This window comes from Bombus pascuorum, chromosome 5, assembly GCF_905332965.1.
Source record: "Bombus pascuorum chromosome 5, iyBomPasc1.1, whole genome shotgun sequence".
Taxonomy (NCBI): Eukaryota; Metazoa; Arthropoda; class Insecta; order Hymenoptera; family Apidae; genus Bombus; species Bombus pascuorum.
Genome location: NC_083492.1, coordinates 11,585,511 through 11,610,553, shown reverse-complemented (window position 1 = coordinate 11,610,553; position 25,043 = coordinate 11,585,511). Strand labels below are relative to the sequence as shown.

Here is a 25,043-nt window from a genome sequence, read left to right as displayed (position 1 = left end):
ACTTTTTGTGTGTTTTGGAGTGGCTGTTCCTTTTTTTTTTAAATCGTTTATTTTGTCAAGATTTATTTTTTTTTTTTTGATACATTTTTGAAATTCACAATAAACAATGAATTTGAGTAAAGTGTGTTAGGCAAAAGTACCGATACGCGACGGTACGACGTAGCCATGCTATATTATGTGTCGTGGTTTTACGGTTTTTGTGTTTATTTTTGTTTTTTAGATTTAAGCCGCAGGGGAGCGGAGCTTTTGTGTATTCTTGTTTGTGTTGTATTTTTGTCCTGAAACTTGGCCGCAAAACAGGACTCTTCGGTGGTTTACTTTTGTGCGCTGTGGGATTTTTTGGGGGGAGGGTGTCGGGATGAGAGGGAAGGGGAGGGTTTGGAGTGGCTGTCTGTTACGTCCCATGACTCTGTCCCTCGGGCAAGATGGCCACCAGATATCTAAAATCCCTTATTGCGGACTTTCAATAATCTTAAGGGTCCATCATAAATTTTAGCATTTTTTATAGTTAAGGTCCTTAAGATCACACACGTATCTTTTAAGTTGAAGCATTGAGTTATAATCCATCCCGAGAAAACACGGGATAGTGAGTTTTGCCCATGTACAATACCATCCACGAGCGATCTTTGATTGGGAGCGGCCAGCACCCATTCTTTCAACCAACCAGCCTTTCCCTTATCCAATTAGCAGCAATGATCGTTGCCCTCATTTTCCTAACCAAAAGTGCCATCAACGAATCCACTTTTTCCGTGCTTTAGACACACCCATCACTAGTTTTCCTCCGCGACAGCACCATCACCGAAGGATATTAGTTTTCCAATCTTCAATCAGTCAACATCTTCGAGTTATACTAAACAGTGCAAATAAATCAAATAAACATAACATCACTCTGTATCTTTAATCTACCTCCACCTTGAGCGTTAATAGCGTTCACGGTTCATGATATCAACCGGTCAGTTGCAACCTGACTGATCGCCAATTAGTTGAGAATTCACACCATATGGCCACTCCAAATTCCGAACATACTTGAACGGTTACGTTCAAAAGTTATCTCTAGTGATGACGCGTGTAATTACGCCTAGTACATTCGCAAGGGACGTAGATTTACAAGAGTGCGATTGCGTACAGACTATCCTAATTTCTAATTACTCTACATATTCTACTGATTTATTGTCGACTATTGCTGTCTGTTTCGTTTTGCTCCATATCTTCTGGTTCGTTGTAGTTTTAGAGTTTCTGATTTTCTCGAGTGTCTCGTTCACATTTACACTTATCAATTTCGATGTTGATCTTCTTTAAAGTCGAATCCAATGTTGCAAGTTGTTTCAGATACTCTTTAGATTTCATTACTTTCCCTAGGATATCCTCCTAGAGAGGACTGTAAGTATGAAACCGGAATTTGCCTATAGATGGCCCTAACTGATAATGTAGTTATCACTAAACTGCGTCATTGATGCCAAAAGTCTTTGTTGACATCTCACAAACATTTTCGACTTACAACAATACAAGTTTCATACAACAGCATAGTTTGTAATAGCGTTGAACATGTCGAATTTTGTGCCTGGAAACTACGATTTGCGGACAGCATTGATTTTCTGTTACCATTTGAAGAAAACTGCTGCAGAATCGCATCGAATGCTTGTCGAAGCTTACGGTGAGCATGCTCTTGGTAAATCACAGTGCTTTGAGTGGTTTAAAAAATTCAAAAGTGGCAATTTTGACGTGAGGAACGAAGGACGTGGAAGACCACCGAAAAAGTTTCAAGACAGCGAATTTCAAGCATTGTTGGATGAGGATGACGCTCAAACGCAACAACAACTCGCTGATCAATTAAACGTGACACGAGAAACCGTCTCCATACGTTTGAAAGCCATGGGAAAGATCCAGAAGGTGGGAAAATGGGTTCCACATGAACTGAATGAAAGACAGCAGGAAAACCGAAAAACCACTTGCGAAATGCTGCTCGCCAGATACAGAAAAAAGTCATTTCTCCACCGAATTGTGACTGGCGATGAAAAGTGGATATATTTTAAGAATCCTAAAATATCATGAGTAGCTCCAGGCGAACCATCGACATCGACTACAAGACCAAATCGCTATGGACGGAAGACGATGCTCTGTGTTTGGTGGGATCAGGAGGGTGTGATCTATTATGAGCTGTTAAAATCTGGCGAAACCGTTAATACTGAGCGCTACCGACAACAAATGATCGATTTGAATCAAGCTTTGCGTGAAAAACGACCAGAATATCAAAAAAGGCAACACAAAGTAATTTTGCTCCATGATAATGCACCATCGCATACAGCAAAACCGGTCAAGGAAACGATTGAAGCGTTCAGTTGGGAAATACTTTCGCACGCGGCTTACTCACCAGACTTGGCTCCGTCCAATTACTATTTATTTGCATCGATGGGACACGCACTTTCTGACCAGCACTTCACTTCTTACGAAAATGTACGAAAATGGCTCGATGACTGGTTTGCCTCAAAAGAGAGACAATTTTTTTGGCGTGGCATCCATCAATTGCCAGACAGGTGGGAAAAATGTATAGCTAGCGATGGGCAATACTTCGAATAAAATATTTTTAATCATTTTCATACAATAAACGTGTATTTTCTATATAAAAATTCCGGTTTCATATTTACATACCTGGTAAAGGACTAAGATAGTAAATCCGATGTTCCTTTACTTTTCCTTTTTCCAATTTTCCTCTACTATAGATACATATATGAAATGAACAATCAACACATTTGAATTCAATTTTTTGAGAGTAATTAAGATCTTTATATACACCGTGATAGGTAAGATATCTTGTATAAACTTATGTACTTATATATTTTTAATACAGGTATTGCTTTACACCAAGTTGTATATATCGTCTACCAGAAAATACAGATTATCACGGCTGTCTAGAATATATTCGTAATCTGCCAATTATCCAACACCCAGAAGTATTTGGTTTACATGAAAATGCAGATATAACGAAGGATAATCAGGAATCATTGCAGCTACTTAAAGGGACTCTATTAACTCAACCACATATTACTAGTGTGGGAGTTGAAAGAGATATCGACGATGTGGTTTACGGTCTATGCGATGACATTTTATCAAAATTAACGTTGCGATTTGATATTTTAGAAATTTCTAAAAAATATCCAGTACTCTATATGAATAGTATGAATACGGTTCTCCGTCAAGAACTCATTAAATTTAATAACCTCGTTGACACGATTAAAACTACTTTAGTAGATGTACAAAAAGCCATTAAGGGATTGGTTCTAATGTCATCTGAGTTGGAAGAAGTTTTTCTCAGTATGAGTATTGGTACAGTGCCAGTTACTTGGAGTAAAAGATCTTATCCTTCGCTAAAATCACTCGCAAGTTATATTAATGACTTATTAGACAGATTAGCATTTTTCCAAGACTGGATAGATCATGATGCACCAACTGTGTTTTGGATATCTGGCTTCTTCTTTACTCAATCTTTCCTTACGGGTGTCTTGCAAAATTATGCCCGTAAAAATAAAATTCCAATCGATAAATTAGATTTTAAATTTGAAGTAACTCAATTTGAAACTGATGTAAGAACATCACCACCTTATGGAGTTTACATAAGGGTAAGACTTTTGGCTAAGTATTATATCACTCAGAAATAGAGTAATAAAAATTTAATAACCTTTGTATAACATTTCTTTATGCTAATAGAACATATTGATAAAATTGGCATATAATAATAATAATATATATAAATAAACAATTGTTCTAAGAAAATTTATTTGAATTTTTAGGGTCTATATTTAGAAGGAGCAAGATGGAATAGGCAGTTACAAGAAATTGATGAATCTGAACCAAAAATAATGTTTGATCTCCTTCCTGTAATGTGGTTGAAACCTGGTATAAAAGCTGAATTTATTATTGAATACGTATATCATTGTCCTGTATACAAAACAAGCGAAAGACGTGGCGTTTTGGCTACTACTGGTCATTCTTCCAACTTTGTATTATATATTTTATTACCAACACACGTTGACGAATCTCACTGGATTAAAAGAGGAGTCGCTTGCTTGTGTCAACTTGATGATTGATTAAATTATTAAGAAAATATATCATTTTCTATATCAATCTTATATGTAGATGTCAAAATAATATTACATTTAAGAACTATGTATATGAAAATTTTTAATAAAAATTTTACAAAAGATACAATTCTATTCAAAAGTCACATTTTTAAAGAATTAATTTTTGAAAATTTGAATTAATAATTCTTTTTACTAATAATTAATAATAATTAATAATTTTTTTAATCCTATTATTTAAAATGGATATCCGGTGTTATTTATTCTTGTTATTTATAATCTGTTTATCTAATCTATTTGTTAATCTACTTATAATCTAGCAATGACACAATGATTGATAAATAAGAAGAAAAAAAAGAGAGAAATTTTCCATAAATAGCAATAAGAGAAACAAGGCTTCTGTATTTTTTACTTTATTTTCATAAGATTATTTCAATTGGGTTGTTGAGATTCTTACGATCAAACTAATATCGAACATTACAACATTTAAATTAATTTCTATTTTTTACACTTGTGTACTGTGATTTGTTCGTCATTGAATAAGTATCGGTCATCGGCGGTACCTCGTACGCCGAATTAATCTTGTGCAAGCAATTTTAACTAAATTAGACTATATTAGGTCTGTATTTTGTCCAGTCGCGGGGAGACGCGATCGCGTTAAACAACCTGCTGACAGCTGTAGACGGTTGCTGCTAGTTTGTACGGTAACGGTGGTTGCTTGTATGTGTTCTTTACTAACTTGGCTGTGTAGGTGGTGTTTAATGTCGTTTCTTATTATCACTGCGGTCCCTCCGTATGCTTTTCCTGAGGGGTGCTTGGTATCGTACATGGTATAGTACGGTATTTTTATGTAGCTTTTTGTTGTGAAGTGCGTTTCTGATACGAGTAATATGTCTATGTTGTTGTGATACAGGAATGTTTTTGTTTCTAGGGCCCTTTGTTGTAGGCCGTTAGAGTTCCAGGCTGCTATTTTTAGTATGTCCATTTTTATTTTTTGCTTAGCATGTTTGTTATCAGTTGTATCATAGCTGTGATTTGTTGTGTTTGCTGTTTGAATGCTTCGTTTTGTTCGCTTATCGTTTTTGTTAACATGTCGGTGTTTTTGATGAATTGCTTTAGTAGTTCTTTGATTTCTGTAGCGTCGTTGGTGTTATTGTTTTGGTTTTGGTTGACTACGGGTGTTATTTGTTTGGTTACTTGCGCGTAGCTTCGACTGCCAGAGGTGTTGGTATTATTGTGATTGATGTTCGTTACGTGCTGTACGTTTGTTGGTGTCTCAGCTTCTGCGCTGTGTTGTTGTGTGTGATAGTAATTGTATGTCCTGCTTCGAAGCGGCGGAAACAATTTGCGTTGAAGTATTTTTCTGGCTGGACAGTCTTTGTAGCTGGCTGGGTGGTTTCCGTTGCAGTTGTAGCACTTTACCTCGTTTATTTTTCCCGTGTATGGGCAGTACGTTGTTAAATGCTTTTCTGCGTATTTGACACACACCGGGTTTCTGTTGCAGTAGTTTTTTGTGTGTCCATATTGTTGACACCGCATACATTGTGGTATGTCTTTTTTGTGTCTGGGTGGTTCAACTGTGATTATTGTGTTTAGGATTTTCTTATTTCGTAGATTTCCTTGTTATTTTTGTTCGGTTCTAGTTCTATTAGGAATAGTGGTAGTGGTTGTTTGGTATCAAATCTTGTTATGTTATTTATTACCCTTACCTGGTGTCTTTAGACTTTAGAGTTTTATTACAAAGGTCAATATTGTGATTGAATTGAAATTAAAAATGGAACTGTTTGAACGGTCTCGTACGATCAAAGAAGAAAGCTCGGTGTGGGTGTTCCCTTTGGAACTCAGAACGCGGATTCGTTGTCCACACTTTTTGGTGGAAAAGTGAGGGTAACGATCCGCGATGCCCATTGGTAAATGAATTAGGTAGTAAAGACAAGGAGAGCTAGATATGGCTCGTGGGCATCCTTGTTTATGGGAAAAGTCTTATCTTGCCAGGCACCCGCTTTCTCCGTATTAGGTAAGAGTCGAGTGCAACAAACATAAGGACCATCTGTAAACCGAAAATGTTTACGTGAAGAAAACTGAAACTGAACAGATTCGGTTTATGTCGTCTTCTTAGGCCTGCTGCGAGTTAATAGAACAATAGATAGGTCTTGGCGTCCGGACTACGGGGAATCTCGCAAGGACCGTCACATCTGGCGTACCACATGGCAAAAGGAAAGTTGATTCGTGACACACTCTTCGGCAGTCAAAAGGGAACTGAAAGGGACTAAATGGAAATAAAATAAATATAGCCCATAATAATTACATATAGAAACAAGCCAATACTTTACAACAACCCAGAGACATACGGAATTCCACTATGGGGAACAGCAGGAATGAGCCATATAAGCAAAATTGAGACAATACAAGCTAAAATTCTTAGAACGATAGTAAACGCCCCATGGTACGCTAGAAACGAGGACATTCGGAAAGACCTGGGAATACCAACAGTCAAGGAAGAGATTACCAGATTCGCAACAAGATACAGAGTAAGAATAGAAACACACCCCAACCAGCTGGCAGCTGAAACGTGCAACACAACAAATATCGCAAGAAGACTAAAAAGGAAACACCCAATAGACCTCATAAAAGATATAACTTAGAAAAAAACGAATACAAGCTAAAATTCTTAGAACGATAAGTAAACGCCCCATGGTACGTTAGAAACGAGGACATTCGGAAAGACCTGGGAGTACCAACGGTCTACCAAGGGGGAGATTAGCAGACTTGCAAGAAGGTACAGAGAAAGAATAGCAACGCACCCCAACCAGCTGGCAGCGGAAATAAATAACACAACAAGCATTGAAAGAAGATTAAAAAGGAAACACCCAACAGATCTCATAAAGGATATAACCTTGCAAACACGAAGATGGTACCCCGCTGGGGGTAGCCACTCACAGGCTATATTTTTATTTTTATTTTTTTATTCACTAAGATATCATATTTTACCAAATGTCCTTCTAGACAAATTGTAAAAATTTAAATAAATAATCTAGAAAAAAAATAAAAATAAAAAAAGAAAATTAAGAAAAAAAAGAAACTATTTTTTTCTTGTTTGCAGTACACTTCCGAGCTCTAGGCGTGACTGTTCAAGACTGCCTTGGATGATTTTAGGGAGAGTATTTAAATTCTTTTATTCGTGGGAGTGGGAAAAGGCTTCGATCATATATTTCTGACAACGGATAGAGTGACCGGATGTTATCCCGATGGTCACTCATGCTAAGGTGCTTGGAATTTCGCTATCTTATCGCTTTGTTTAGTCGGATTTCGTCTGTGACATTTCGTCTGTGACACTCGCAAGGACAATCGCATTTAGCGTAACACGTGCCAAACAGAAACTTGATCCGTGACAAAGGCCAGGCGGCCGTCCCAGGCGTTCGAACTTCGCATTTTCTTACATACACGAGACTACAAAAAATGTCTGCTTAATTCAATTAAAAATAAATATCATCAATGTATTGGATTTGGATTATAATTTTCAATCCCGCCGTTATGAGACGGCCGACAATCCTTGCGTAACACATTAGCAAATTACTTATAAAGTAATAAAAAATTTAATTGAGATGGTAGAACGTGTAGGGTGCCAAAGAAATACTCGGCGTTTTATTTAACAGTGCGTTTATTAACTCGTCTAACGGCTTCTTTACAACTTTCGGCTCGCGACTCGTGTGGACGACTATTTATTCACGATTCCTCACTTACAGTTCTCGCTTACGACTCCCCAATCACGACTGTCTTCTTTCAATATCCCCACTACGTACGTGTTCGTTAGGCGTCCGCGATTGTAACATCAACCACATCTCAACCCTCATGAGCAGGTCATGCTTCGGAACCGATGGGCTGATGACGGAAATAAAGATGTGGCGGCACTTGGCAACAATGTATGTCGCCGAACCCTCAATATCCCAACGGTCCTTTTGCCGAATGTTCGAGAACGCCTAACAAACGGGTGAGTAGTGGGGATATTGAGGGATGACAAAGAAAAAGAATCGGGAAGAAGAAGCTCGTTCTAAGAGCTTCAGTCTTGAAAAGTTACGGCTGGAGTTCAGAAGTGAATTGTAGTTAGTGTAAACCAAGTGCTAAGAAATAAATTCTCTCTTTTTATTTCTTTATTTTTATATTTTATTTTTCGTCTTCGATTTCTCTTTTTTATTTTATTATTTGGCGGAAGGACCGTGGGGATATCGATGGCTCATTAGACCTATTGGCTCTTACGCTTTATCGCGGCCTTGTTTATGTTTCGTCGGTCTCTCATATACAGTCTTCCAACGATGGTATACTATGTATCAACGAAACCGTTGGAAAGAGAGTTGTTCTTTGCGGTCTAGTGCTGCTACATAAGAAAAAATAATAGTGATCTATACCGACGTAAAATTTTCGAAGACGATTCTTACAGCCTGGCATATCTTACTGTGAATGAAGTTTTCATAGATGCTGTTTATTTAAATTCGTAAAGTATAATAGAAAGATAAAGAGATCAATGACCAATGGTATAAACATAAACAAATCGCCAAATTTTGATGAACGAAGCGACCAACGTGTCGACTATGGCTACACTTGTGACTTATTTACCAAATGTCCAGCTGGACAAATTGTAAAGTACAAATTAAATAAATAAATAAAAAATGTTACATGGATTATGTCACAGATATATAATAGGCCGGATTCAATGATGTAGCAACGACAACTTTTGCGAATATCTCGGAAATTAGAGCACTGCAACGGTTATATGTATAGTGATTCTGAACATATAAAAATGATCAGAATCATGATTTTCACAGCATATTAAAAAATCATTAAAATTTGGCAAAAAATAAAAACAAACTTCTAAATAATAATAATAAATTTTATTCAGTAATAAAAGTAAGATGAATGAAAATTGTGGTTAACAAATTAGTCATAACATCAAATCTTGTCTGTAGTTAATTTGTTCTTCTGTTTTTACCACTGTTTTAATAGCATGCGTAATAAACGAATAAGCATGCAAAACAGATACAACACATCAGAAATATTACTTGCAGCACTTAACTACTGAAATTACTATTAAGGTGAAATTTAACTTTTGTTATAACAAAAAAATTATCGCGAGGAACATAAATTTAATGTTAAATCTAAAAAGCTATTGTGTATGGACAATATATTACAATTATTACATCACTTCATTGATCCATTATCGTTTGAAAGAAAAAGTTTTTCTTTCTCTTCTAAAAATATATAATAAACAATTAATTTCTCTTTCTGAGTCAACTAAGATTAATTATTGCGCGATTTTGTTATTCTCATATTTATCTATATCGAATTACGGAAAATACAATTTTTCCGTAGAACTGTACAATGAAATAGACTTTTGTGGTATGGATTCGCAGGGAATATTGGTGGAACATCGTTTTGGTAGAATTAAATAGGTTTTTTGTATATGCTAGCAGAGAGAAAACTTCCTTTCTGATGCTGGAATCCAACAAACGACATTCCTAACTTTAAAGGTTCTTGTATATGCTAGCGTGGAATATCTGCAGTACTTGACTGCTGGCGGCAGCACTAGTTTGGGAAGAACCAGAATCATAAGTATGAGCTCTCTCATTTTCTTTCTGATACTAATAGTTGGTAACATTCTGTATACATTTCTAAGGTTAAAAGGGGATTTGAAATATAATATATTTTTCATATAGTATCTTTTCTTTAGTTTCTATGTGACAGGTACTTTTATCGATTAAGTTAGATCAAGTATGTATGTACTTACGTATATACATAATTTCTATACTATACCATTCGCCGAAGCAAATCGTAGAGAGCGTAAAAAACTCTGATTTTTTCATAATCGGTATTTCAGGACATAAGATACGTCGATATCCCATATAACGTCAAATCTATCCTATATTTACATACATAAACGATGGTGATACATATGTATATTCTGTACCTTGTCCATAACTAAATGAATTGTATAATTGAACGAATTATTTCGTTTGATTAATTCGAAAGATTTTATCTACTGATTCATTATCGATAACAACACCGACATGGACGTCTTGTTGTCTGTGCTATCGGACGGTTAGTTTTATCGCATAAGGGTAATACAGATTACAAATACCTGAATAACTAAAAGTGTATCTCTATTTTCCGATCCAAACACACTAGAAATATCCCTGCATGAATGTAGCTCGTTATAATTGATCACTAATAATTTTATTTTCTCATCATCGAGTAACGTGTTAATTGATTCTTGGATATAATGTATTAAATAACAGTTTACATTAATTACAATACAGTAGAAACCATACCAATAATCTTAGTAGGCAATTTACACTACTATTGTACACCTAGGGTCCAACAATATCGTCTTCACTCCTGGAAACGACAGACGCGAGGCGACATGATGTTTTGTCAGTGACGCGACAACTTTCTGATATCGAACCATATCCACCGATCAAGTACATATTGTTTTACGCATTGCGTTATGATATTCCAACTATTTTTCGACGTTCAACAACTCAGAAAATCAATCTAAAAGTAGAAAAAGTGACTAGTGAAAGTGACACAAGTTGGGAAAGCGTCGCAGACATCGCGTGTTCGCGAACTCCGTATGACACCAGATATTGTGATACGGACTGCACACCGATAAATGCAAATCTTATGAATTCAAAGTCGCGTAGTTACTATTCGTGTAGAAATTAAGGAGACAACTGGTTGTTACTTTGAGAAATAATTTTCTGTCAATGTTGAACATACTTTAATTTAAATAAATGATCCATTCTTTTTAAGAAGGTATCAATTCACAATAGAGTGACATATTTATTTATTATTAAAAAAATGGATGAAACAAGGCATTACATAGACTTAGTATTAACAGTTAAAAAATATCCAGCGTTATATGATCTCAGTTGTAATGACTACCATAATAGGGTTGTACGAAATAAAATGTGGAAAGCGGTGGCGCAAGAAGTAAACGCTTCTGGTAAGAATTATTCCAAATTTAAATATGTCTTTCAGGTTTTCTATAAAAGTTCAACCGTATTTTTCATATCCCTGCATATTTCTCCCGTAGCTGCAGAATGCAAGGAGAAATGGAAGAATCTTCGCGCCAGCTTCAGTAGACATTTAAGAAATCAAAATACGACGAATTCGAAAGCAAGAAAACCATATTACATGGCCGATTATATGGATTTTTTACTTCCTTATAGCAAACTTCGCAGGTAACTGACCTATATTGACATGCAATAGAAAATCGATAACATATCACGTGATTCATCGAGCTATTTTTTTCTGTTTCTCTTTTCTGTTTTCAGGCCAGATGACAATTTGAACGAGGAAGGACCAATAGCGCAGGAGAACTGGAACGAAGAGGAGACCGCTTCTGATACGTCCTCTAATTACGAGAAATTAAACAAATCTAACAAAACGATGCCAGAACCAGAAAGAGATGGAGACTCGAAGAACGAAGAGTACACGTTCGTGAGGAGTAAAACGATGAGGCTTACAGACGACCAATTATCACATAGATGCTCGGATAATTGTATCCTAGCCAAAAAACGTGATGTCGATGAATCGATTAATGATGCAGACTTACTGTTCTTTAAAAGCTTACTTCCAGACGTACGGCAGATGACGAGACAAGAAAAGAGAAGTTTTAAAATATCTGTATTGAATTTGATCGATAAAATACTAAACGAAAAGGAATCGGCAATGTCGATCGAAAACGATATTCCTTGCGCTATAGTAAAAAATCAACAGGACGAAAGAGTCGATCAGTTTTAAATTAAAAGACTTTATCAGAGTTTGTAATGATATGTATAAATGTATAACAGTATAGACTGCCTAAATTACGTTTAATAATATAAAATATATAAGAAGACTTGGGAAGAGTGTTAGCACAATTTGTGAAGAAAAATCTGTATTCTAAAATAATTTATAATTTATAATTTATAATTTATTGATATATTATTATCGATAAAACCGTATACTTTACCACCAAAATAAATAAAATCACACAAATACTTGTAATAATAAGAGACAGTTAGAAACAAGATGTGGCCGAACGTATACAATTTTACGACTGTACTGGACTGGATAACAAAAATGGCTCGTTTCCGTTATTCCCACTCCGATAACAACTTATTCTCCTTGCTTCGTAAATTCGCAAAAGATACAGAATATGTAGAAATGAGCGGAAAGATATGCACGGCTAAAACATGTCTTGACATAACTGAGAATCACTGAAGAATGTGGATTGGTCAATCGAAACAACGCGGTATCTTCGAGCCAACGGAAAAAACTAATGAAAATTGAGTATGCGTTGCGCCAAAAGATTTGGCTGTTTCCGATGAACTGTTCTAAAACAACTGAATTCTGCATTCTATAGAAAGATTCTTAAATTTATTGTATATACGATGCACGTGCGAATGCAAACATGGTCCTTTCCAGACAAATTTCCTTTACAAACTATACTTTGCATTAGTAAGAAATCCTAAGAAATAATTGCGTAGCTTAAAAACGTGGATCAATGCGAAAAACAAGATAAAAATCTTCTTTCAATAACAAATTACCACATTTTTGATGATTTTTTTTTATTTTTCTGAATATAGAAAAATTTGCCTAGAATTCTTAGTTTTAACAGGTTATAATAAAAACTAATTGATGTGTATTAATTTTTAGAATAATATAAAGATAAATATAAATAACGACTTTAGAAATCTTGAAATAGTTCTACGTTTTCATATTACTCCAATTGGATAAGAAAGAATTTTAAATCAGATTGTACTTTCATTGGCGTATATCAGAATTTTTGCTGTTGAATGTTTTTACCAAAAAAAGTGTAGGATATTTCAACCAAACAATTCAAGATCAGTTATAACGAAATATAAATATGTATACTAATTTGAATAGAAAAATATGTTATTATCAATCGGCAAATAAGCAGAATATACATCTTAGTAGCAATTAAATCTAAATATCTTTTTACGAGAAACATTTGCCGATCACCGTTTATAAAACTGCGCATCTATTTAAACAACCACATCTTCCCCCAATTATTCGATAATTATGATGTGAACATATATAAAAAATAATTAGCTTGTCGGTGCTTGAACTTATCAAGAGCAAAGTATATACACGTCACAAAGCACACTTGTCGCGTCAATTCATGACACAACAAAATTCAGCTCCGCGTACGACCGATACGGGTGAATCGTTGTTATACGGACGTACCTGGAGGCTGAGCGAGAAACGCGCATGCGTCAATTCGAAATGGCCTATCAGAATAAAGCAATACCACGGTAAGGACATTGGGGGGGGGGCTCTTGGTAGCCTTGCGCGTTCTTCCGATTCTGTAAAAGCTGAAGGCGCGTCCATTTTGTTAGCACATACGATCCCGGTTAGTCGACGCCGGTGCAAAGTATAATTCTCGTTTGCAACGAGTTCGTGTTACTCGAGTAGAGTAAGGGCTACGAAGCCAGTGGCTGTCTGTCGGCGGCGTTCGTGGATTTGTAGCTGCGTATCGTAAGTACAGAGAGCGCAGCTGGCAAGCGTGAGAACCTACTTGTAGATACATAGCGCAACAAGAATCAGAACGGAGGAGAAGCCGCTGGAAAGAGAATCGTTGTGCCAGGGCCGCGAAACGCGTCGCGTACCCGGTTCGTCGTTAGTTTTAGTTTTAGCAAGATGGCGGAACTACAGGGAACCCCGGTTGCTCAAGACGCCCTGTCCGTAGCCCAGCTAGAGCTCGGTGGAAATCCAAACGCCTTAGCTTTGCGTAGGCCGTTTGACCCTGTGGCACATGATCTCGACGCGACCTTCCATCTTACGCGGTTCGCCGACCTAAAAGGATGAGGGTGTAAAGTCCCTCAGGAGGTTCTTGGGAAACTCCTTGAGGGACTACAGGCCGACGATGGTAGCGCACAAGATCATGAGCATGCCCATTTTATGCACATGGCCATTCCACGCATCGGTGAGTAGCTTGATCTTATTGCGCGCGTGTACAAGAGGATATTACGCATGTCGACATGTTTGATTTTATATAGACATCTTATAATAATTTTATCTTTTTCCTAATTTTTATTGGTTATGTTCATACAAATATTTGTCAGAACGTTTCTACGATTAAATTGCTCTTTCCAATTTTTATATTTTTTTAGTAATTGTTTTTATTAAAGAGAAGATGCAGAAATTACAATTTGTTAATTAAAAAAATTTTTCCCGGCGAAAATTTTCCATACCTGATGGTACTGTATGATAATATTTAAATACCATATTTTATTCATGTAATATAGTAACTGGAGATTTGTTATCCGTTGTGGGAATTTTAGCTGTAAATAAGAAATTTTATTGGAAATACCTAGGGCACAAATATCGCAATAGGCATCCCTATCATGTTAGCAGCCATGTTATCGTCTCCCGCCCGATTTCTCCCACGCCACCGGAAATACGAGTGTTCTCAACTTGTACTTAAATAATATATACAAAATATGTATATAATATCGGAAAAACTAATATGCAAATAATATATACTTTTCGATAATATTATTTTATAATTTAATTAAAATACATCTATTAAAAAAAATTATTTTTAAGAAATTTTGAAATATTATTTTTTTTCTTGTCTTTTTGAAAATAGATAAACATTAAGCATTTATATTTTGCATTTCAGGCATTGGCATGGATTCCTCCGTAACTCCACTGAGGCATGGAGGGCTTAGTTTGGTACAAACTACCGACTTCTTCTACCCATTAGTTGATGATCCTTACATGATGGGTAAGATACACAGCACTATGATATTTTAATTGTCATACAATTTTAATAGTTACATTTTCTATATTATATTCATTGAATTCATCAATTCTAATAATAAAATACACAGTTTCTTTATTATGGATAAAATTTGTTTTATGGCATGATGTTTAACCACTCGTATTGGAGTATTTTTCCAGGTAAAATTGCATGTGCAAATGTTATCAGTGATCTGTATGCCATGGGTGTTACTGAATGTGACAATATGCTAATGTTGTTGGGAGTCAGTACAAAAATGACTGAAAAGGAAAGGGACGTTGTTGTACCCTTGATTATGAGAGGGTTTAAAGATTCTGCTCTGGAAGCTGGTACAACAGTAACTGGAGGTCAAACAGTTGTTAATCCTTGGTGTACAATAGGTGGTGTTGCTTCTACTGTTTGTCAACCAAACGAATACATTGTGTATGTACCAATGAATGAGTGAATGAATGAATGACATATGATTGTACCATTCCTTCCTTAATGATGATTGTTTATATTACAGACCAGACAATGCCGTTGTGGGTGATGTTCTTGTTTTGACAAAGCCACTTGGAACTCAAGTTGCTGTTAATGCTCACCAATGGTTAGATCAACCAGATCGCTGGAACAGAATTAAACTTGTGGTCAGTGAAGATGATGTAAGGAAAGCGTACCAGAGAGCAATGGATAGTATGGCCAGGCTTAACAGAATAGGTATGTGTTAAATTGTAGTTTGATATTTTTATTAATACAACAACAGTAATTGGTCTTTTTATTTTCCAGCTGCTAGATTAATGCATAAATACAATGCACACGGAGCAACAGATGTTACGGGTTTCGGCCTTTTGGGACACGCACAAAATTTGGCCAAACACCAGAAGAATGAAGTCTCTTTTGTTATTCATAATTTGCCCGTAATCGCAAAAATGGCAGCTGTAGCAAAAGCGTGCGGTAACATGTTTCAACTCCTTCAGGGTCACTCGGCGGAAACCAGCGGTGGATTACTTATTTGCTTACCTAGAGAACAGGTTTGAAATTTTTTGTTCTTTAATTATTTTACTCAGATCCTGCTAATACAGTAGAGTATATTATTCGTCATTAAATACTCTAAAGAACGGCAGGAAAAGAAATAGAGATTTCCATGCCAATTTGCTATTGTAGACATCTTGGTGCCGTCAACTCTCTTACAATTATTTTTTTTTCCGTTAATATGGAAGTTATTAGTGAAATGTTTCTTATTGATCAAATTCATATAATTTACATATTTTTAGGCTGCTGCATATTGTAAAGATATCGAAAAGCAGGAAGGATACCAAGCGTGGATCATTGGCATCGTAGAGAAAGGGAATCGCTCGGCCAGAATAATCGACAAACCACGAGTGATAGAAGTGCCAGCTAAAGAAAAAGATGGAGAGCTTTGGTAAAGGATCACAGATGTTGACGAAACTTTTTTATTTACTTTCATGTATTTAGGAGAAACTACACGCAACACAGAAAACACGCATTTACATAAATCAACACTACTGTACCAGATTCAAAGCACTTATATGTGCACCATTATTACGGTGAAGTAACGAATAGTCAATATTTTTATTGGATAAAAATTTGATCATGTACAGTGATCGTCCCATTTTGTCCCTCGGGTTAAAAGAATGAGATACAATAATACAAACTTATATTTACGTGTTATTTTTATTGAAGTTCAGTCTCAAGTTTTAACTTAGGAGTAACACGTTTCTTTTTTTCTCGTTTTTTAATTTTTGTTGAAAGCTGAAAATATTTCATCATAAAACTGTAAAATGTTCATAATAGTCTTCCTGACAGTTATGAATCCTTATTGGAAAGAATTCAATACAAAAAACAAATTCGAGGAAGCAATGAAGTAACGAAAAATGAAATTTGAGTACATATATTTTTTTTAAGATTTAAGACTTAATATGTACTACGTACATGCCCAAGTAGCAGTAGGCTCGGGGTAAGCTTGAATTGCATTTGATCAAACTTGCAATATGTTGAGTGACATTTGGGTGCTTAGTGTTAATAAAGGACGTTAAGGTACACATAAATGATAGCTCGTGATTATGAAGATTTATAAATATATTTTAAAGGGGTATACAATATTGCAAAAAAGAAAAAATGGTTTTAACGATATATTGTACATTACTTCGACTTACGGATTTAATAGAATTGAAAAAGGAAACATTGGAAACATAGTTATATAGATGCAACGTTGTAAACAAAGACATTATTAACCCGTAGTACATAATGACAGGCTTTTAAGGCCAACGAGATTCCCACAATTTGTAATTTTGACCTATTGTTACATAGAATGTGTAAGTTGTCCAAACGAAAAGAAGGCCTTCTCTAGTTTTCTCGTTACATACGCTTTTGAAAATAATTATAAAAGAAAATAAGAAATCGAGCACAGGCCCTAATGTTGTATTACTTTTTCATATGAATAAAGTGCTACTTTGTCAATAAAAATAATATATTATTATTAATCCTTATATATTAAAAATAAAAGAACCATTTAACGTCACAACTTAATGTGGCAATATACACAGAAATATTGATATTGTAGTATATTATGGATGTCATGTACTTATACGCGTCCTTCAGTACAGCCACCAATCAAAGCAGAAAAAACTAGATGTTTTCATTCATTGGTTAATCAGTTATCTAACAGTTCGACAACTGGCCGCCATCGTGGTTCACAGGTCACTGTTATAGAGTAACGCGTTACCGTAACATTATCGCATGAATCGTCGTCAGAAGTAATAGTATAGAGCAAGTTGAAGTTAAAGTGTTCAACATAAAAAGTTGACCAATTTTTTTATTTTGGTGTTTCTTTAAAGTAACGATTTAATGGTAACGCTATCCACGTGGTGTTTCAAGGCTACGGCCTTCAGGGCCGTAATACTAGGTGCCCCTGCTTCTGGTAAAGGAACTATGTCAACTCGAATTGTCAAACATTTTAAGATGACTCACATATCGAGCGGTGATAAATTACGACTTCATATGAATAGTAACACCGGTACGTTTCAAACTATAAATTGTTTGCTGTATCGTCCAATTATACCAATAAAAATGATAAAACTTTTGCGTTCGTTTTCAAAAATAAATTTGTCAAGAACATTTTTTAATTTTAGATATGTATATATTCATAATATATATGTGTGTACATATATGCTTTGAGCTCAAAAATTGTCTTTGAGATGTTTTATTTTATGAAACACAGTTAGAAAAGCGCTTATTTCGTCGATATTTCCTAAGCAAATTAAGATTGCTCTTGTTAAGTTTTGTTCAACGATTTCACGTAATAGCATCGTATTACATTCATTGAGAACTAAATTTACGCGACAATAATTGAATGAAAACCGTACTGTTTATTTATAAACACTCAAACATCTGGACTCGTGCTCGGAATAATATTGCACCATTATTTATTGCTAGATAATGTAAATCTCTGTTGATATTTTATTGTTTCAAATTCCAAGCATAATTTAGTAAGTTATTGATACAAATACAGGAAATTAATCTAGCGCAAGTATAAATTGCCTTCGTCACTCTGTACATATAATCAAGCTGATATACATAGATTCATATTATAGAGTCTATCTGTATTAGTTTATTAGGTATTTCTTGTTGCTTTTATGAATCAATCTCTAATTTTTAATCCTATAAAAAACTACTATACAGACTATTTTACACATTTAATTAAAAATCAGCAAAGTAAATTACTAAAATTTTGTATAGTTTTTAACAAATTGCTTAGAAGAATACGCATTCTGGAAATAGCTAATTACGGACGCGAATAGAGTGTAGTTTATGCTTTTATATATGTATCCAGTATTATTCTGTCGGGTTATTTATTCAAACAATGACAAAATACCAACACTCTATGATATATATACGAATTTAAGTAATATTCTCTGGATAAATATGATCTCTCATCGCTACAATTATCGTTCGTCTCAAAGTCCGCTGTGATTAATTAACAGAAAAATAACAATGCTTAGTATGAGAAGATAAATATATGTAATCGTTACGTTAATAAGTAATACGTATGTGATCATTTTAATTATATAGAATTGGGCAAAGCAGTTTCGAGTTACGTGTTATCCGGTAAATTCGTTCCTGATGATGTAATGATATCAATGATAAACAAAGAAATCGATTCGGTTGGTGACCAGAATTGGCTGCTAGACGGTGAGTAATTCAACGGAAATTGAAATCTTAAAAACGTCACTTCAGCGTTGGGTAATATTTAATACAATTAATAACTGATTATTAGAGTTGAGATATTTTATTGCCTTTTGCGACTAACAAATGAATTATTAAATTATTTAAATATCTTTGTTCATCAATGTATAGTTGCAGTTAGTTATTTAAATATCAATTAGATCAAATATTAAATTCGTTATTTAATTATTAAATTAATTACGTTTGCAATGATTAACTTATTACTTTTATCAGTTAATGTCCAATCCTGACGTTGAACATACAATGTATTACGATGGCGGGTAACTAAATTCGAAATAAGTACTTGGCATTGCTATAGGATTTCCAAGAACCTTAACGCAAGCGGAGAAACTGCAGAAAATACATCCAGTGAATCTAGTCCTCTACCTTGATGTTCCCATCAAGGTGATATTAGACCGCGTGAAAAACAGGTGGATTCATTTGCCCAGTGGAAGAGTATATAACATCGGGTTCAACAGTCCTAAAGTACCGGTAAGTTGGAACAGAAACTTCGATTTGTATCCAAATGTATCATTGGCAACATGTCTAATAAAACTTTATAATTAGATTATCTTCCCTTCGATTTAATAACCGATAGTTTTTTTTTTTTACATGATTTTTTATATCTTTGAAACTTTCGATCATTCTCAACTCTATATTTCCTTCGAATGACTAATATTAATTTGGTTTTCAACAGGGTAAAGATGACGTGACCGGTGAACCCTTAAGTAAGAGGGACGATGATAAGATTGAAATTGTACAAGAAAGGCTCAAGAGATATTCAGATGCAACTGAACCTATTTTAAAATTTTATGGTGATTTAGGACTATTGAGTACTTTTCGAGGTAACACTACTGATGAGTTATGGCCACTTGTAAAACAATCCCTTACAAAATATTTATCGTAGTGTTAATTTGTTAGAGCGTATTAGTATTTTAACAGAACAAATAACGAATTAGTGCAAATCGTTTAAATTAGTAGTGAACATATGCTTCCATGTGTGCTATAAGGTATTAATTTACATACGCACAAATATTAATGGATTGATTAATGAATACAAATTATGGAAAAAATCTATATATTTTTCTGTAACTTACATATACTATATATATATATATTTAACAATTGACATAGATCATTTAAATATTTTGCATGATCATAGTACAAAATTTGTTAATTTTTACTATGTTTTGTTTTATATATGTTCAATTTGATCTTTATATTTAAATATTTTCTTTGAATCGACACGTTAAATTTGCTAAAAGTATTTACGACAATAATAAATATTTTAATAAAAGTCATGAATGAAACAAGCAATTGTAAATATAATGGTTTGTATTTAAGTCCACTTACCATGTTTTATAAATATCAATTGTAAAATATTGTTGATATTGTAATATAAAGGAATCAAAGAAGCTAAAGACTTATTCTAAATTGGTAGAATTTATTGATACTCGTATGACGCAAATGTATTAAGGTATGATATGTATTAAGTTTATATTGTAATTTTAAGATGTATTAACGACATAACAGGAAATAAACTTTGGAACATGATTTTTATCATTTTTTCATATTTATTTTTAACTGTACCGATATAAGAATTTTAATAACTTTTAATTGTGTACAGACCTTAATTAATATGAGTATAATATACCTTCTATATCATGCTCACATTTTCTTTTCATTCGAATATTAACTTAGTTTTTTCATGATAACAGTAGCTTAATGTTATATATGCTTGTTAACTCTTTGCACTCGAGGACTTTTTAGGTCGGGCGTAGCAGCTAATCCGGATGATTTAGCGTATACGTGACGCGTGTCTTACAGCTAGCGTAAAATGATTTTATATACAAATTAACTTACAAAAACATTATATTCTAATACTTTATCTATATTTACATCTTTGAAAATATGATTTTGTAATATCTATATTTCTTTTTTGTATAATTTATAAAGCATTCTTTATGTAATTAATCTCATTTTTCAACAGTTCAAAATTAAGTTCATTTTCATTTGAGTTAATTTCACTTCCGAAAATCATTTTTTTAGGGTTTCTAAATTATTATGCTTTCGCCATGATCTTCGAATCCGAACTAACGTTGGAGACGTTATTAGAACCATAGTTTCTGAGGGATATGAGATTAAATATTTTATCTCCATTTTAAAGTCTAACACTTTACTCTTCCTAATAAAGAACAGAAAGTGCTAAGGAACCAATTTACGAACCAATATTGCGCTCTCATCATTTGGAGATGTCGAAATCTAGCATAAACAGGGTCTGTCGCCTCTCGCTCACCACTGGAGTTGCAGCACGGAACGCCGTGGCGACTGAGAGTCGCCTCTCGAGTGCAAAGGGTTAATTACATGTTTCTCTTTCATAACATAAAACGTTATGTCAAATGTAGCGATGCGCTTTGGGAACTTAGTATAAGTTCAATATTGTCGTCAAATGAAAATTAGAATACATATTAAATAAATAAATAACTTAAAGCAGTATTATGAAAAAAAATTTAAATTAATTGAAGCTTAAATGTTATAACAGGTAGATATGGTTAAATATATGTATAATGTGCGCTGATGATTGCACACACACACACACATTTTTGACTTAAGCACACAATGAAATATACTCGTTACTTTTGCAAAAAATCTAAGAGAAATCTAATATTGCTGTGTTACAAAATAAGTTATGTCAGGAACATTTCCGTAAGGAATTAAGAAATTTTTATAAAAAGTATTCTTCATAACAAAATCGCCAACTTACGATCTACGCAAGTTCTTGACGTGATAATTGCGTGAAAAAGAATAAATATCTTCTTGGTTATGACAATTCTAAGTCATATAGTAAATCAATATCCTAATAATTATTTAAAAGCAACTTTTGAGATCAATACACAAGACAAAAAAAAATTGTGCAACAATAAACCGATATACAAAAAGCCGCATTAAATTATGATTACAGAAATAAAGTATCAACGATAACGCTAATTTGAATCTATAAATGCATTATCGCGAATGGAAAATATTGATATACTAATTCACGTCAGTCATTTAACGAGCACGTTGAGATCTAAAGATCATTTTGCGGCATAAATTCATTTTAGAAATTAATACTCAACTCTAATATGCAACGTTGTCATCTGCTAAAGTCGTCAATTGATTTCTTCCTTGTACATATATGGACGAATGTAGAGAGAATTATGATTAATGACAAACATTATCATTTTTCTCCAAAAAACTATCCATGAATGTTTTTTAAGTACATGATATTTCTTCTTTTGTCTGTGATAAATATCTCACTGTACTAGTTCAAATTCTTCGCACTCGTCAAGATCATCATCATACGTCCCATTACCTGTAAATGAGGTAGTAGTGGGAATTATGTTTTCTGCAATTTCAATTTTTTGTTGGAGATCTTTCCCGCTCCCTTCGCAAAATAAAAACATCGGATAGTCGACTTTCTCATCTTCGGGCACCAAGTACTGCAAAATATATCATTGGATTTACGAATTATCTAAAATATAGAACAATGATCTTCATGAGAATGACCATACATACAGAGGGAGCAATCTCCATAAAGTTTGTAAATTGGATTTTATTATGAAAATAAAATCCAACACAACAACTAGGATCCATTTTTGATATTAACATTTTTCTTGGTGAAGTACAATGAAAACTCGTCAAAGGAAAATTATCTTTTAATACATCAACAGTTTCTTGACAATAATGTGGGTCTAGATTAATTAATTTATCTTCCTGGAAACCAATAAAATAAAGCGAATGGCGAGGTCGGCCACCGATAACTCCAATACAGGTATTTAGCGTAAGTAAATGTGTTAGGCAAGATGCATAAACAGGATTCAATTTATCAGCACCAAGCCTTAAAGGTACAAAAAGTATAAGAGATTTCCACTTGCCATCCGGCATTTGGCATACATTTTCTACATCTTGCAGATAAACTGTAAAAATATATAATAAATTAGGTGTCGGGAGTATACCAAGAAATTCCTATCAAATAATATTATTCAATATAAATAAAAGTATCTCAGCTGTTGTATCACCTGCACAATCTTGAGCAACATAAACAGCCAAGTTACTAAATACTGGATGTCGTTCTGCTGCTTGTTCTACTGCTTGGCTTAAAAGATGAGCTACGGACGAAGGTCCATACCAATCACCTGCACGTTTTCCCCACAGGGCACCCAAAGAAACAAGTGTATGTATGGAAAATGGAGATGTACTGTCTGGTAGATCTCCAAACGATTTAATTATTAACCTGTGATTATATTCATCCAATTTCTGTTGTTCTGTTTTCAGTGGTTGATCTACCTGCCATCGCCATTCTATAGAGAAAATGAATTATTCTATAGAAAGAGTATAATATATATGATATATGTAACATATATAATAACATGTATAATCAATAATTATTGTATCGCAATTTATAACTAAAATTAATGATAAAGATAAGTGCCTCTTCCAAGAAAATGGCAGACCAATGCCTGTGCCAACATCATTTGTCCACTACGTAACATACATCCCCAACCACAGTCAGTGGTAAATGTAGAACCATTCAATATAGGAAATTCCCTTCTGTATGTTAACCAAAGACGCGAGGTAAAATCCTTCTTAAATTCCTCTATGCCATCTTCAAAGCTAATAGCATCCATAGCTAAAGATATTTCACTTCCAGTGTCTAAAGTTTTTTCAGCTTCGGAAGCCTTTTCCAAAAATTCTTCTGGCTTTTTGCGATAAATTTTTCCAAGTAAGCATACTGGAGATTCTTTTGAGAAATTTGGTTTAACTACTTTGATGGTCCAGCCTTTAAAGAAACCAAATCTAAATGAAATTTGTTGCAATATGCACATGTGTTAGCACGTTCAATGTGGCATATAAAATTGAGGGATGGTGGCAGGAATCAATTTTTTTATAACATGTACATTCATGTTTTCTGCATTGAATGTGTTAACTGACTATGAAATTGTTTCACACTAACCATATTTAACATTATTCCACATGGATAATAATTTTGTTTTAACTTTGCTATCAACTTCTGTACTAACATTGGAATCATCCATAGGTAATTCATTGTTTGTAGTAGCTAGTTGTATGTTTGGAACACGGTCAGTGGCAATAATCCCAGAGAACAGCCCTATTGTACTGTTAGTAAAACCTCCTAAGAATAAACGACATTTGACAAATCAATGGTTCAAATATTTCTAAAACTTTTTTTCTTTACGACCAATTATACGATAGGTTTGCTTAGTGAATGAAAAAAGAATAAAGTAGGATCACTAAGAATGATGATCTGGATTTTAGTAATAAAAGAGGTATGACTAATGAACGGAAATCTCCGTTGCTCACAACTATGAACAGTCAAGGAAGAAATCAATTACTAGGAAATTTTTATGCGTAATTGATTCGCATTAAATTTGACACTTACCTAACCTTTCCCTGGAGGATTGCACCTGTCCATTCATGCCCAACAAGTAAATTTTAGAAAGCATGTATTTCAAGGCATTTAAGTACCGCACAGAAAGGTGATTGCATTTTTGTACGAATACGATTATGGTTACGCGAACAGCGCACACAACCACAGTTTTATCGCATTGCGTACGAACTGGTTACTGTTGTCACAGAAGTATTTAACACAATTATGCATCGGTTGATGCACGCGCCGAGCTCAACACAAAGCTCATTACCAGTCTACTGTTAACTTAACGCTTCATTTCCTTTAAATGAAATACTAGGTCCGTAAGATACTGTACAAGAATAATTTGTTTTCTTAAAGATGGTAATCAACTTGAGAATAAACGAAATAAGTGGCGTATCGTAAAGTAAGCGATCAAAAATAGTATAAAGACACACTCGAGCCGTCGACAGAGAAGGACGCGTGTTTACAAAGAGCGTGGTGAAATTCAAAGCGTCCGTTGAGAACT

At 34.3% G+C, this 25,043-nt stretch overlaps 5 protein-coding genes across 8 annotated transcripts in view; 4 read left to right on the top strand and 1 right to left on the bottom strand.

The window, feature by feature from the left end:
• The window catches only part of LOC132907011 (dynein axonemal heavy chain 3), a 34,071-nt gene extending 29,865 nt beyond the window's left edge, over positions 1-4,206 (top strand). For all 3 annotated transcript variants that reach the window (XM_060959721.1, XM_060959719.1, XM_060959722.1), the window contains 2 exons: positions 2,849-3,617; positions 3,789-4,206. In XM_060959721.1, coding sequence (XP_060815704.1) covers positions 2,849-3,617; positions 3,789-4,085 — 1,066 coding nt within the window. In that variant the 3' untranslated portion in view covers positions 4,086-4,206. The remainder of the gene's footprint in view (positions 1-2,848; positions 3,618-3,788) is intronic.
• A 6,101-nt stretch (positions 4,207-10,307) lies between these two features.
• Positions 10,308-11,970, top strand: LOC132907020 (uncharacterized). The gene is made up of 3 exons (XM_060959747.1): positions 10,308-11,073; positions 11,164-11,311; positions 11,405-11,970. The coding sequence occupies exons 1-3, from the start codon at positions 10,929-10,931 to the stop codon at positions 11,871-11,873; spliced, it is 762 nt and encodes a 253-aa protein (XP_060815730.1). The 5' UTR covers positions 10,308-10,928; the 3' UTR covers positions 11,874-11,970.
• Positions 11,971-13,475: 1,505 nt separating this feature from the next.
• Positions 13,476-16,727, top strand: LOC132907017 (inactive selenide, water dikinase-like protein). Its single transcript, XM_060959730.1, has 6 exons — positions 13,476-14,061; positions 14,761-14,865; positions 15,042-15,303; positions 15,386-15,576; positions 15,646-15,890; positions 16,134-16,727. Exons 1-6 carry the CDS (start codon positions 13,776-13,778, stop codon positions 16,284-16,286), a joined length of 1,242 nt encoding a protein of 413 aa, XP_060815713.1. The 5' UTR covers positions 13,476-13,775; the 3' UTR covers positions 16,287-16,727.
• A 742-nt stretch (positions 16,728-17,469) lies between these two features.
• On the top strand, positions 17,470-20,667 carry LOC132907022 (GTP:AMP phosphotransferase AK3, mitochondrial). Its single transcript, XM_060959749.1, has 4 exons — positions 17,470-17,896; positions 18,952-19,071; positions 19,424-19,596; positions 19,802-20,667. Exons 1-4 carry the CDS (start codon positions 17,728-17,730, stop codon positions 20,009-20,011), a joined length of 672 nt encoding a protein of 223 aa, XP_060815732.1. The 5' UTR covers positions 17,470-17,727; the 3' UTR covers positions 20,012-20,667.
• A 1,172-nt stretch (positions 20,668-21,839) lies between these two features.
• On the bottom strand, positions 21,840-25,018 carry LOC132907013 (cysteine protease ATG4D). 2 transcript variants are annotated; one of them, XM_060959724.1, is made up of 6 exons: positions 24,548-25,018; positions 24,101-24,280; positions 23,579-23,926; positions 23,166-23,447; positions 22,663-23,063; positions 21,840-22,586 (listed from the first exon to the last, which is right to left on the bottom strand). In XM_060959724.1, the coding sequence occupies exons 1-6, from the start codon at positions 24,609-24,611 to the stop codon at positions 22,401-22,403; spliced, it is 1,461 nt and encodes a 486-aa protein (XP_060815707.1). In that variant the 5' UTR covers positions 24,612-25,018; the 3' UTR covers positions 21,840-22,400. The 2 variants fall into 2 exon arrangements, with proteins under 2 accessions (XP_060815707.1, XP_060815708.1); XM_060959725.1 differs by having other exon boundaries at positions 24,101-24,277.
• Between the last annotated feature and the right edge of the window lie 25 nt (positions 25,019-25,043).

What these genes read in the sequence shown, in the direction of transcription:
- LOC132907020 (XM_060959747.1), top strand. Translation starts at nt 10,929, where the DNA reads ATGGATGAAACAAGGCATTACATAGACTTAGTATTAACAGTTAAAAAA. An exon ending in GCAAGAAGTAAACGCTTCTG is followed by an intron (nt 11,074 to 11,163) that starts GTAAGAATTATT and finishes TTTCTCCCGTAG; the next exon opens with CTGCAGAATGCAAGGAGAAA. An exon ending in CCTTATAGCAAACTTCGCAG is followed by an intron (nt 11,312 to 11,404) that starts GTAACTGACCTA and finishes TTCTGTTTTCAG; the next exon opens with GCCAGATGACAATTTGAACG.
- LOC132907022 (XM_060959749.1), top strand. Translation starts at nt 17,728, where the DNA reads ATGGTAACGCTATCCACGTGGTGTTTCAAGGCTACGGCCTTCAGGGCC. An exon ending in CCAGAATTGGCTGCTAGACG is followed by an intron (nt 19,072 to 19,423) that starts GTGAGTAATTCA and finishes GCATTGCTATAG; the next exon opens with GATTTCCAAGAACCTTAACG. An exon ending in TCAACAGTCCTAAAGTACCG is followed by an intron (nt 19,597 to 19,801) that starts GTAAGTTGGAAC and finishes GGTTTTCAACAG; the next exon opens with GGTAAAGATGACGTGACCGG.
- LOC132907013 (XM_060959724.1), bottom strand. Translation starts at nt 24,611, where the DNA reads ATGCTTTCTAAAATTTACTTGTTGGGCATGAATGGACAGGTGCAATCC. An exon ending in ATCCTCCAGGGAAAGGTTAG is followed by an intron (nt 24,281 to 24,547) that starts GTAAGTGTCAAA and finishes GTTTATTCTTAG; the next exon opens with GAGGTTTTACTAACAGTACA. An exon ending in TTATGGAGATTGCTCCCTCT is followed by an intron (nt 22,587 to 22,662) that starts GTATGTATGGTC and finishes TATATTTTGCAG; the next exon opens with TACTTGGTGCCCGAAGATGA.